Consider the following 13,219-nt stretch of genomic DNA (forward strand, 5'->3'; position numbering starts at 1 on the left):
GTCCTGCCCCCGCCCTTTTTTTTCTTTTTTTCTTTCTTTTTTCTTTTTTTTTCTTTTAAAAACCATGTGTGTGCATGTGTGTGCTCTTGCTGGCAGAAATGCTCTGGCTTTTCTTCTCTGATTACAAATACGTTGCCAGGATGTGAACTTCGTACTAGCAGCAGTCTTGAGAGTTTGAGAAGACTGTACAGAGAAAATACTTCACCACACCATAGAAACTAAGAAACCTTGCAAAATATGGTGTGGGTATCTGCTCTCACAGCTGAAGAAGTGTTTGGAAACCAGCGTACTGGCATGTGATTCTGTTGGTGTCATCACTGGTCTGGTGTCATCTTATGTGTGGAGGCTGAAGTCATAGGTGGTGTCTTTATACATGTGCTTGCCACAACTTCTTGTCAGTTATGCTGACCTGGATATTTTTGGTTGATTTATTTGGTCTCCCTCAAAACTACCTAGTGCTGATTTTGGGGGGGGGTTTGTGTGTAGTCTTTTAAAGGTAACAAGATTTCAAGGCTCTTCCTTTTATCAATAAATCTGAAAGAACCTATAACCTTATATTGTTAGAACAGCTTCCTAGTTTAGATTCTTCCTTCCTTTGTCTTAAACAATCAGTGTAATATTTGCCTCCATTGCCTGTATGTTATATGACTTCATTCTGTCTGAAAGAGCTCTGGCTTCTGAGCATTCTGCTTGATTTGATTCAGGTGAGAAGCATTCAGCTTTAAAGAAGTTAGTATGCTTCAAGTGTAACTTCTTAGTTTTATGGGTATGGGGTTCCTCCCCTCCACCCTGACCCCATACTCATTCAGAGAGAGAAGACAAAATAAGGATGGAAACCAGCAGGCACTTAGTGTAGCAATTGCAGAAAATACAACTTCACCATGTGTATGGATGTTATTTTCCACTTTTATATCCTAGACAGAATGGTCAGTGAAGCATGAAAATATTTCCCCTTTCTTCCCATCCTCCTCCTTTACAGCACTTAAACTTCATTGTGCTGTTTAAACAATGTATTTAATTTTTGAGATGCCAAGTAGTTAACTAATAAAATATTTTGAAGGGTATGTTTGATAATTCCTTCTTATAATTAAATATTAATGTGGAATTATTTGACTTTGGTACTGACCCCATGCATCTGTTCACCTTATTGGGGTATTTTACAAGGACAGTGGCAGGTGCAGGCAATTGCCCACTTCAGCAGTGCTTTGACGTACTTGATCTGTTTCTCCTTCCCACAGGAAAAGCTTTGCCAGCAGAAGTACAATGTCTCCTGCATAATGATCATGCCCCAATACCAAAGGCAAGGATTTGGAAGGTTTCTCATTGATTTCAGTAAGTGAAGTGTTTTATTTACGCTTGTGATCCAGGGAGCTGATGGCTGTTACAAGCAATTGTAACATATGAAACTTTATTTAACTTGCTTTGTTGTTTTTATCAATAGATAACAGGATTTCTGTTTATATTTACATAGGCTAGAAAAGCTCCCTGAAGTGAAAAACTTACTGCTGCTGTTATTGTACTTGAGGAAATTGAGAATGGATCTCTCAGCAGTAATATTAGCTCACAAAGCTATTACCCTGAATGAATTGTCTAAATTACTTTCCATTTTGCCTTGCTCATTAGTATAAGAAGAGGCAATTATTTGTGATTATAGCTAAGAAGGTGTTAGTCCAAGGCATTCTCTACATTCTAATATTTCTAACTTATATCTTCTTTTAGCTAAAAAACTGTTTTAGCTGAAGAATTGCCACATAGAAGGAATGTATTTTGGGTTTTGTCTTCAAGTTCATCACTTCCTTAGCAGAAATTGTTACTAAAAAAAGCGTAGGTGCTCATGGCTGTATATGTACTTGCTGCTTTATTTTGCTGAGTTGTCTGACCTGGTAGAAAGTTTCAGGCACACTTGTTTAAATATAGATTTATTATTCACCAAAACTTTAAGCTGCAATGAAACTCCAAACAAAATTGTCTAAAGAAACTTCTCAGCTGAGTGTCCTCAGTACTACTGAATCCAACTTTCTACTGTAATTTAGAGAGAGGATGATAAGGAATTAGTGTATATTGTATAAGGTTAGTTTTCACTATTACTCATGGGTTTTGAAGCACTGTAGAATTACATGACAATAGAGATAGTTAAGATAATAGGATTCCTGCCCTGAAGGTGCATCCAAGAACATTAAAATGCAAATAATAATACGTGGCAGTATAACAGCAGGACAAAGACAATAATTTGTAACTGTAGAGTTTTCAAGTTCTGTGTCTTGCAGTGTTCTACCCAGCATGACTACACTAGAGTTCATAAAGATACTGAGTATGTCTCATCATTGTATGGCTTTATAAACAGTCTTCACTATACCCCTGTGAGTTAGGTAAGGATGGTTCTGGACCGCTTAATCCACCATTGAAATGTAGCCATCAATGGAGCTGTTCCATTGTGTGCCTTCTGCAACCTTTTAGGAAAGGCAGTGAGAAGTACTGCATATTTCTGGAACTACGGAGTGAACTTTAAGCTTACTTAGGTAGAATTTGGCCCTGTTTTAGGATTAGGATCTCTTCTTGCAAAAGGAGATGGGGAACTCTAGCTGGGCACAACTGGTAAGTACTTCTAGGCTTTTTCTTTGTTTTTTACTCTGTGGTGTCTTTCAAAAAAAGCACTCTCAACAAACATTCTGGTAGAGTTTGCAATAGTTATGTCTACAAACCGATGGCACAGCTATGAAGCTTGTAGATTCCACAGAAGGTCTGGATGTGGATATGCTGTGTCTCTCTTGATCTGTGCTCTGTTTGTTACTGTGCCATGTGCTACTTAATCTGGAAAAACAAGTAGGGTGTTCTGTCCCTTTTACCTTTCTGGAAAAATCTGGAAACACATCAGGTTGTTTGAATCATTAGGATTTCTGTGATAACTTGCAACATGACCTAATGGTATCCTTAGCTTGAAGCTTATCTGGTGCTATTCTTACGACTTTCCTCTTTGCAGACGTGTTCATATCACAGGTGTAGGCTGCAGCTGTATACATGCTGGGCATGGTCCAGAGATCAGCTTTAGCTTCTGCTGTAGCTAACAGACTGCCCGCTTTGTGAGCACACAGTCAGTCCTTCACAGTGTTTTCCCTTTGTTTTCTGGACAGAGGTTCCCTTAACTAACTGGGAATCAGACTATCTCAGTTTCCAACAGAATGAAGAACCAAGAGGTGACTGAGAAAGTCTGGCTCTGTAGTGAGAGTGAGGTGCAAACTAAAAGGTAGTGAGAGAACTGCTTGTGGCTGGTTTTCCCTAGGTGTAGAAAGGAAGGTAAAACTTCAAGGCTTGTTTTCTTAGGTGGTATTTATATCCTTTTGCAGGATGGAGGCTGAATGCCATTAAATGGGGCAGCCATAGCCTCATCTGGATTAGTGAGCCCAAAATCTGTCTTCACACAAAAACTCTTCAAAATCAGTTATTTACTTTTTTCTTGGAATTTTATTTGTGTTTCTACCTCCTATATTGTAATTGACTGACTACCATCTTCTTTGTACTTCACCATTTCTGTTCACTTGTGATCTCCTGAGAATAAGTTGTTCTAACTGGCTTGAGAAGATGGGATATAACAAAACCCCAGTTATTATTCTAATCTTGAACAGAGCAAGTTTATCATAGTTTAAAACATTTTTTTGCCAGTAACACTATCTAGATTGTCATGTTCTCATAAAGTTATTGGAAGACAAATTTTATGCTCTGAATGTTAAGTCTTCATTTGTTATGCAGGTAACGCATCTAAACTGCTCTATTTTGAATTCTGTGAAGCAGTCACTGGCACTTGTCTTTTTTTTTTGTAACAGTAACCAGAAGAGGTTTTAGACTAAAATAATAAAAATGTAACTGAGCAAGTAATTTTCAGAAAATGATAGTTAGAAACCACAAAAGGGAAGGTCTCAAGAACTGTGTGCAAGCAGTTGACTGCTTACATTACTTTGTGTATATCTAGACACTTGACAGTTAGAAAGGCTGGAAAGAACACAGCCTTAAGTCACTACACAACTTCTGCTGTGTCAGCAGTCTGGTGAAAATGTACTTTGTGGTACAGAATTTGCTTCTTTTTTGGTAAGTGAAATGCATTTGTTTGTTCAGATTGTGATGCATTCTTCTTCTGTCTTGAACTAATTTAATCTTTACAGATGAGTCGATGTGGTCATCCTATAACTTGCAAGGCAAAATAAATTCTTTTATTTTGCTACAAGAAAAACATGTATTTGTTTTCTGACCATTGATTTTTTTTTTTCCAACTTTTTGTTAACTACATTTAAACTTATCTATATTTCAAATAGAAACTGATAATACTGTTATTTCTTACTCTGTAGACACCAACGTAAAGCTTTTGTGTAAGGTCTATCTTTCTATCTCTTCAGGAATCTATAATTTCACATGTGGAAAAAAGATTTTTAGGAAGAGTACTTTAACTTGTATGAGAAGAAAGAGTGCTGTAAAATGCCTGAGTTCTCTAGTCTGATTGTCTTCAGCAAAAATTTCATGTGTAGTTTTCTGTATGTCATTGGTCACTTAAACAGAAATGTTTTTAAAAACACAATATGTGCGTATGTATCTTTTCTGGTTTTGGTTTTTGTTTTTTTTTTTTTTTTTTAAAGCCTGGTAAGATTTTTTTTTTTTTTTTTTCTGGTGGGGAAGTTATGGGTTTTGACAGATAGAAACTTGTTGGGCTGTTAGAAATGGGAAAAAGTTTAGTTCTAAATATTTATCAAACAGTGAAACTGATTTGTAAAATTGCAGACTTGATACTGCTTCATTTTGCTTAATTCACTTTAAGATAAAACCAGTTTAACCTTTTTTATTTTCTAGAAGCATGTCATACTGAAGACAAAACGGTTTACATGAAGTCTTCATTTTGTTTACACTGAGTATGCTTTATTAAATACTATTTTATAACAGTCTGTTGATTTTTCACATAGGGAACCTAATTTTTACTTGGAGTGTATCTAAATGTACAAAAGCAGTTCCTGAAAATGAATAAGGGTCTTGATTTGCTTGTTATATTGATACCTTCCTGCCTTTTACAGGACTGATCATTCTTGCCAAACTTCATGGGTTTGGGCTTTTTGTTTTGTTTTCATTTCCTTGTTCTTCTTGTATTTTGTGAGGTTGACTAGATTGTGATTGCAGGGTTGTACCTGAGGGAGAATAATTGACTTCTGCATCAATCTTTTGTATTTGCTGCAAATTAAATTTTGGACAAGTAGACTCCAGCTTAAGTTGATCCAGAAATAAAGCAGAGAGCAGGCTTTTATTGTGTAAGATCCCATTGTGGGTTTGTTTCACTTCATGTCCATTTGCGGTGATACACAGCTGTCATTCCTGTCATGAGGATTATATATACTTGCATTTGGGCAAGCCTTTATGTGTTCTCTGTCAGTTCAGCCTGCATTGCTGTTGTGGTTTTGACAGTGCAAGCACTGAAGCTACAGTGTTGTAGCTGCTTGTGTCCATGCAGTCCCATTTCTTTTATAAACTTCAGCAGCTTCTCTATACAAGAAGGTTTTCTTTACTTTCTTGATTTGAGCTCTCACAAAGCCTAGAATCTTCATATGCTTTCTATTTCTATTCATTAGGCTGCAGTGCCAAAAAATATTAGTATTTCTTTATTTGGCATATCTAACACAGAGTTCAATATTACTAGAATGGAATACTGCAGTATTTTGTATTTGTTTTCTGTAAATTTAAAGCAATCTTTTGATTCACACTTCCTCACAAAGCTCATCTCATCAGTCCCATATTTCTGCTTACTGGATTGCAAATTCCATGCTGGAGGCCTAGCAGCAGTTGGAGGAAAAAAATGCATGTGACGATATTAGGATAATCCTTTCCAGCTATGCTGGCTAGTATGTTGATGGTTCATTTTCATCACAGTAACAACTGGGTTCAATGCTGAGGAGAGCAAAGTCCTTGATAGCCTTTTGTTATTTATCTTCAGGGTGTTTCTGGTCCAATTGATGGTAGCAGTTTCTTCCTCCCCTTCAGAATTCGTTCTTTTCATTTGGTTTATCTGTTCATTGTGAAATGATTATTCTTGCTCGAGAGAGGAAACCTGTTTTAATGATGCTGGGACTCTATTTGGGCTACATATGTTCTTTGTTTTGTGTTGGGGTTGTGGGGTTTTTTGTTTCACTTGTCTGTATGTTTAGGTAAGTTGGTGCTGACTTTTTGACCTTCTGTATCATTTATTGCGTGCAACTTTTAATGGCTTTTTTTTTTTCCACTAGCTTGAACTAACCCCTGATTCCCTTCTGGGATGTGTAACTCAGTTTTTTTGTGAGGAGACTATGATAGGGAACGACAATTCAAGTCTGGCAGTAGAAGAAACAAACAGAATTTATATTACTTGAGGAGTTGTATTCTGATGTAGGAAAAGTGGCTCTGTTAAATGTCCTTGTTTGCTCATTTCCCCAGATCTGGTATATGTTTCTTGGTCGAGTATTTTTTTTTCTTGTTCCATTCAAACAGGTGAGTAAATCTTCAAGTCCTGATTTGCAGAAGCAGCAGAGTACCAGCAGTAGCAGCACTTGTGCAATGGCTAATGTATAACACCAGGGAAGGCACATTTCCAAGGGATGAGAGGAACAAAAAGTTGGCTCTACAACTAAAGGGAAACTAAACTGTTAATGAAAAGTTATGTTTTTCCTCCTAAATGCTTTTCATGAGTAAGCATCAGAGCAATTGATAAAGGAGGTCAGTACTGCTACTGGTATTTATAAATTGGTGACAGTGAGAGAGAGAGATCCACTTTTTTTGCTCAAATTCAGTTAGGTTAGTGGCAACTTTCATTAGCTTACATTGCTTCTCGATATGAAATGGCTCAGCAAAGGCCTGTGAACAAGATTTGGTGGGGCGGCATGTTCATTTGCCGTTTTCAGCTTTGAAGAACTTGATTGAAGATCTGGAACTACAGCCTGTTTCTTTGATCTCAGTTCTAGTCCTGTCTTTTCCACTGCAAATTCCTACAATCGCTTGTCCATATGCGACCGTTTAGGGGCTTTTGTGCACAAAAGCTGAATCAGTGAAATATTCTGGGCTAAAAGTGGATGGGGAGTAAGGACAGATGTCCTCAAAGGTGTTTGTTAAACCCAGATCACATCATGATCCCGTATGCACTTTCATTGAGAAGTAAGGGACGGTGATGGGGCAGTGAATAGGCAAAAAAAGGATGGACACCTTTGTAAAGTGCATTCTTGAATTCTTTCCAGTTTGCACTTGTTTCAGAAGATCTGCATCTCTCTATGGAAATCTGGAAGATCTTAATTTCTTAGGGCTCAGTTGTGCAGAAGTGGTAAGCATTGTGGACTGAGTCCAGAGAGTTACTTTAGGCACAAAAGCTGTCCCACAAACATCGACATGTAACGAACCTGTATTGATGAGAATGGGGACAGTGGGTTTATTTCTTATTGCCAGCAGTTTTGAGACAGTTTTGAAACAAGCTGAGAAAACAGCATTGCATGAAACCTAGGCTAGTCTACAGGCACAGTTTAAGGAGACTGTGAAGAGTATGAGATTTTCTTCTGGTCTTTATTGCAATTTTGTTCTCCCTGCGAGTTTGGTAAAGAGCTGGTCTAGCCTGTAAAATCAGTTTTTCTGCGAAAGGGAAGAGAGTTGGTTTCTGCTAAGCTTGAAGAAAAACATGAATGTCGGTCAAAAATAAAACTGCTTATTTCTGGATATGCTCAGTTCAAACAGCATTTCTTTTCTAGGATCAACTAGTTATTTCAAACTTCCTCATCCGATACTTTAAAAGCTCTGTCTTCTGATACAGACAAAAGATTATTTTTGATTGAAAATAAGAATTTCTTTTAGACAATTTTGGGCCTAGTTTTCTCACTCATGTCCATTACTATGTCTTGGGTGTTTGCAGTGTCTTCAGAAAGAGTCAGGGTTGAGCTTTCCATGGCCAGTTGCAGTTTGAACACTGAGCTCTTCTTCTAGTTCCACCTTCTGCACTGGCTTTGTGGTACCTTGGTATATTAAGAAGGTTTGCAAATGTTGCTGTGCCAAAAGATTAATTTCATAACTCTGATTGCTGCCGTAGTGTTTCTAGACTTTCTGCTTTAGCAGCAAATTAGGTTATTCCCCTGTGGAAACCTGAAAGCAATGAATTCTGGTGAAGCACCATGTTTGTGCAGTCATCCAAAAAAACCCCAAGTTGAACAGAACATGAAACTAGTCATGGACTAACATGTGGCCTGTCGTTTAGGGCTGATAGATGATACTAGTATTTGAGAAAATGTCATCTCTGTTTTGAAGATGAGTAACTTTTTAAAAATACAAAATATGTGTTGGAATTAAGTGGTGGAATAGAGTAAAAATGCTGCCTGAGTTTTTTTACAGGCTCTGAGAAAGTATTATATCAGTAAAGGAAGAGCCTTGGAAAAGGTGACAAATTTTCTTTACTGAAGGGCTTTCATTTTTTGGTAGGAAGCTGGAATGAGGCAAACGAGTAAAGCCATTACAGTATGGAAATGGTGTTGTTTCTTCTTTTAAGAATACTTGAACACAGAAACAATGACAGACTATTAACAGAAGTACTAAAAGGGCAAAAGAGGGCAGAAGTAATGAAAAGACATATAGTTTTCTTCTTCATTATGATGAATTGAATTCACACAGTTTCTTTGTGTAGCCTTAGCTTGTGTTCGTTTAAGTAGCTGTGTAGACTTGCCTTGTAGTAACAGGTTTGGGGGCAGGTAACTGATTTAAAACTCTGTATTCAGCTGGAAACAAGACACAGACCTTGAACTGAGGAAACTTGTGTTCTTTGTACTAATTCATAAATTAACTTCTGGAAAACAAAGCAGGCTGGGAAAAAAAAAGGTAAAGATGAATGCTGTAATGGAGCAAATCCATTACGAGAGATCAATGTGTTCACATGTATGGCATGTAAGTTCTGGTATGCTTATGGAACTGCTGGGAACCACTTCTGATACCTGACTGCTCTTTAGAGCTAGGCCCAAGCTGCACTGGGCTGGAAGTGGTTGGATCTACTTCTTTGGTATGTGTTTATATAGAATTTCTAAATTCCTTAATCTGGTCATGGGAAATAATGCATTGGCCAGAAAGTAATATTTTGGAAAAACTACTTTAAGAAAATCAGAAGGAATTTTTTTTAAATGTATAAGTACTTTAATCAAATACAGATATGCAGTAGAAATAACATTTGAAAAACTAGGGTGTCTGTGGAATGATGAACTCTTTCTGTAAACACCCCTTACACTGTTCTTTTCCAAAGGCTGGTGTTCAGATGTTTTACAGTTTGCTGTAACAAATACTGAAATATAGCAGAAATACAATCTAGGAATAAACACACTTTTAAAAAAAGTTGTTTACAATTATACTTTGCTGTGATCTGTAAACAGAATTGAGATGGGGATGAAGTGGGACCATATATTTTTTAAGATAAAATTTATTTTAACGAAGAGCATTTCAGCATTCCCTTTCTCACATTACAATCCTGAAAGAACTGTTTTGTTACTGCTGAGGGTGTGGCAAACAATGGAGGGTGAAAATGACAGGCTGAGGGTGGAGAGAAACAGGATTTTTTTTTTTAATGGGCTTTATTGGAAAAATGTATTCTCAAACTACACTGACAAAGCCAACACCACAAATTTAAGGATCTGTATAAAACAGACCTGTGTCACTTACTACCTCTGGTGGCCCATATTGAATCATTCTGTTTGGTTTTTTTACTACTGACTGACTTACTTGTGTACCCCAATACAGAACACTGTGTCAATCTTCGGGTCTTTTTTCCTGCCTTTTTTCTTTAAGAGGGAGTTGAAAGTGTCTGTCTGTGGGAGCTGTGAATTTGTGAGGGAGCCTGAATGCTGCTGTTTATTTTATGTTCTTTACTTGATGATTGATTATGTTGCTGACCTGAAGGCATGAGTTTGGCCTCTCCTAAATAACTAATAAGGAACATTCTGTCAAGCTGAGATTTAGATGAGGGGGGAATAAAGATAGATTTTTGAATCAAGCTTTGTTGACTTAAGATTATTCCAAGAAAATCAGCCTCTTGGGATTTCTTGGCATCACTTTTATATAGCTTCAAGACACTCTGCATTTATCAGAACCGCAAAAGAAAGTGGGCATGTCACGTCAGATACAGAAGCTAAGAATGTTTTAACTGAAGAGCATCTTTATTTCAGATAGCATTGAAAACAGCTAAAAGGCAAGGCCAAACATGGTAACAATGAAAACAAATGTTTGTTGGACAAAGCTGTCTTTATAGGGCATTAGTGAACAGGAGAAGCCATCTGCCAAAGACTGGTGGCTGAAAACAGATTTTAATTAAGTAGTGCATCTTTAATGATCAGGAATTTCTACTTTTGACTGCAGAGTGTAGTTCTGTTGCAGCAAGTCAGTGGATGAAGTGGGTATTTTGTAGCCTGTCGCGCTGTTGAGGCACGGTGAGACCTCTCACCTCAATGAGGTAACCTTGTGGCTTTCTTAATGGATGTCTGTCTTTTCCAGTGCTGTCACTTTTATCAGGCAGTTCTACCTTCTTGTAAAGAAACTTTTTTTTATTTGCTTGTTCATTGCTGTTTTGAGTAACAGTAGATATTTAGCAAATTGCCATGTCTTGGGCTTAGCTTTTTGAAATGTGATGTAGTAGATGGATTTTTGTGTTCAGTGTTTGGTAGATAATGTGCGCTTTTTTTATCACGCAGTTTCTGTATCTGCTGGGTAACCAGGTATCACCGTGAGATTCCCTAATAAGTTCTTTCATCTGTTGGTTCGTTCTTCTAAATCTTACTTGCTTAATTCCTTGTTCTCAAGCATGCTTTAGTAGAGCAAATGAACAACAATGATACCTTGCTGCTCGCGTAAGACAAACACAGTTTGCATCTTCTGTTGTGTGTTACAGAGTATGTGTGTTGTGACCACTTACATATCTGAGCAAATAGAGTATTTGCAGTGATTTTCTAGATGTGGCTTTTGACTTCTCAGTACTGACTCCCCATTTTGCTTTCGTTCGTGTTCTTTAGTACTACCAGGCTATCTTTTGTAGGTATGAAGAAAACAATGATAGGAAAAGCTCTTGGGCTCTGGAACTTGGTTATCTACTCTAAAACTGTTAAAATCATCCCTGATATAGTTTTGGTCCAGGGCATCTGTCACTTTCCAAGTGTGATAACAATTTTGCTGAGCCATGAATCTGGGATAATTATGGTAACAGCCAGGTTAACACTCTAGCTGAGAGTCAGAGCTTAATGGTATGGATGCCATCTGTCTGTGCTGGTTGACCTCAGTGCCACAGAAAGATTCTGGGCATATTCAGTTTACTTGTTACATTAGGCATGGCCTCCTAGGTACATCTTCCTCTCTTGTCAATTGAGTCTTGTAGGAGTACGTAGAGCCTATAAGAAGGCAAACTGGTAGTATTTTCTAATGAGCATGTTTGATATATTTTTAACAATGATATTCATGTCCTGTCAACGTTAAACACCAGAAAGTAATGGAAGCTCTTAAAGGAAATTCATTCAACAGTGTCGTGGTTTAACCCCAGCTGGCGACTAAGCACCACACAGCTGCTCGCCCACTCCCCCTACCCAGTGGGATGGGGGAGAGAATCGGAAAAAAGTAAAACTCACGGATTGAGATAAAGACAGTTTAATAGGACAGAAATGAAAGAAAATAATGATAATGATAATAATAATAAAATGACAGTAATAATACAAGAAGAATTAGGATATACAAAACAAGTGATGCACAATGCAGTTGCTCACCACTCGCCGACCGATGCCCAGTTAGTTCGCGAGCAGTGATCTGCACCTCCCGGGCAACTCCCCCCAGTTTATATACTGGGCATGACGTCATACGGTATGAAATATTCCTTTGGCCAGTTTGGGTCAGCTGTCCTGGCTGTGTCCCTTCCCAGCTTCTTGTGCCCCTCCAGCCTTCTAGCTGGCGGGGCTTGAGAAGTTGAAGAATCCTTGACTTAGTATAAACACTACTTAGCAACAACTAAACACATCAGTGTGTTATCAACGTTATTCTCATACTAAATCCAAGACACAGCACTACACCAGCTACTAGGAAGAAAATTAACTCTATACCAGCCGAAACCAGGACAAATAGTTACAGTTGTATAAACAATTTACTGTTCAGTGTCATTTATTTAGTAATTTAAAAATGTAAATTTAAATAATAAAACATTGCTTATGAATTTGAGAACAACCCTGCCTTGTTAATGATCTTCTACACTACTTAACCTACTGACAAATTTATTCATCCAATTGGTAGTCAGGACTGATGCCCTCTGTGCGTACAAGTCTTGGTTTTAAGGATACTTCAGTTCCTTTTCTCTTGCTTATGCTTTCACTCCGCGTATAAGTAGTCCCCTTCCTACACAGAACCTCCACTTAAGGGGTGTACTGGCAGCTGGCGCAGGTAAAATAAGTGTTAGCCAATTAATTCACTCAAAGGGTACCTTTTGTTGGTCTGACTGTAATGCAGTCATCTTTACCTTTCCTTCCCTTCATGAAGGGCGTTTGTTTAGCCCTAACCTCTTGTCTGAAGCTTTCTATAAAGGAACTAAAGGTTTTGGGCCCCCTGTGTTGAGTTTACTTGAGGATGTGGAGAGGAATGAGAGCTGGCATTATTTCTTGTAACAATAATGAGAGAATCTTTGGCTTACTGTGTTCATCAAGAAGAAAGCTTTTCTTTAACCAGACAAAGAAGAAAAGAGAATGTAGCGGGTTGTTCACTGATCTAAGCATCTCAAGTTACAGCTAGTCTTTTTTTTTTTTTTTTTTTTTTTTTAAATAGTGTTTGTGTGGATCTTGGCATTGGGGTCCTTTGAAGCTGCCTCAAAAGTGCTTTCAAAGAGGGTACTAACATGTATTTAAGGTCCTCTATCTTTGACCTTCCTCCCATTGACATAGATAAGAACAGTTCAGAGGCACACAGAATACTTACAGAAAAATGGTAACGTGAATTAGTTTTAGGAATCTTAAGTCTTAATAAGCTCACACTTTCACCTTACCTATTTCTGCCTTCCACTCATGGTCATACCTCTGAACTTGGAATGCTGAGCTGACCTAACTGCATTGAGCTGTCCTGTCTGAATACTCAGCTGTTTTGATTTTTCCAAATACCTTTTTGAACCTGTGTCTTCACAACTTGTTCATGTAATTTCAAAACAAAATATTTGATGTTTTAGAAGACAGAAATCTCTTAGGAT

The 13,219-nt window shown here is 37.7% G+C and overlaps 1 protein-coding gene across 4 annotated transcripts in view; it reads left to right on the forward strand.

Moving 5' to 3' along the window:
* The window catches only part of KAT6B (lysine acetyltransferase 6B), a 117,653-nt gene that overhangs the window by 82,758 nt on the left and 21,676 nt on the right, over positions 1-13,219 (forward strand). For all 4 annotated transcript variants that reach the window (XM_050898792.1, XM_050898794.1, XM_050898795.1 and 1 more), the window contains exon 12: positions 1,239-1,332. In XM_050898792.1, the coding sequence (XP_050754749.1) occupies positions 1,239-1,332 (94 nt within the window). The remainder of the gene's footprint in view (positions 1-1,238; positions 1,333-13,219) is intronic.

The sequence above is a fragment of the Gymnogyps californianus genome, chromosome 6 (assembly GCF_018139145.2).
Source record: "Gymnogyps californianus isolate 813 chromosome 6, ASM1813914v2, whole genome shotgun sequence".
Classification (NCBI taxonomy): Eukaryota; Metazoa; Chordata; class Aves; order Accipitriformes; family Cathartidae; genus Gymnogyps; species Gymnogyps californianus.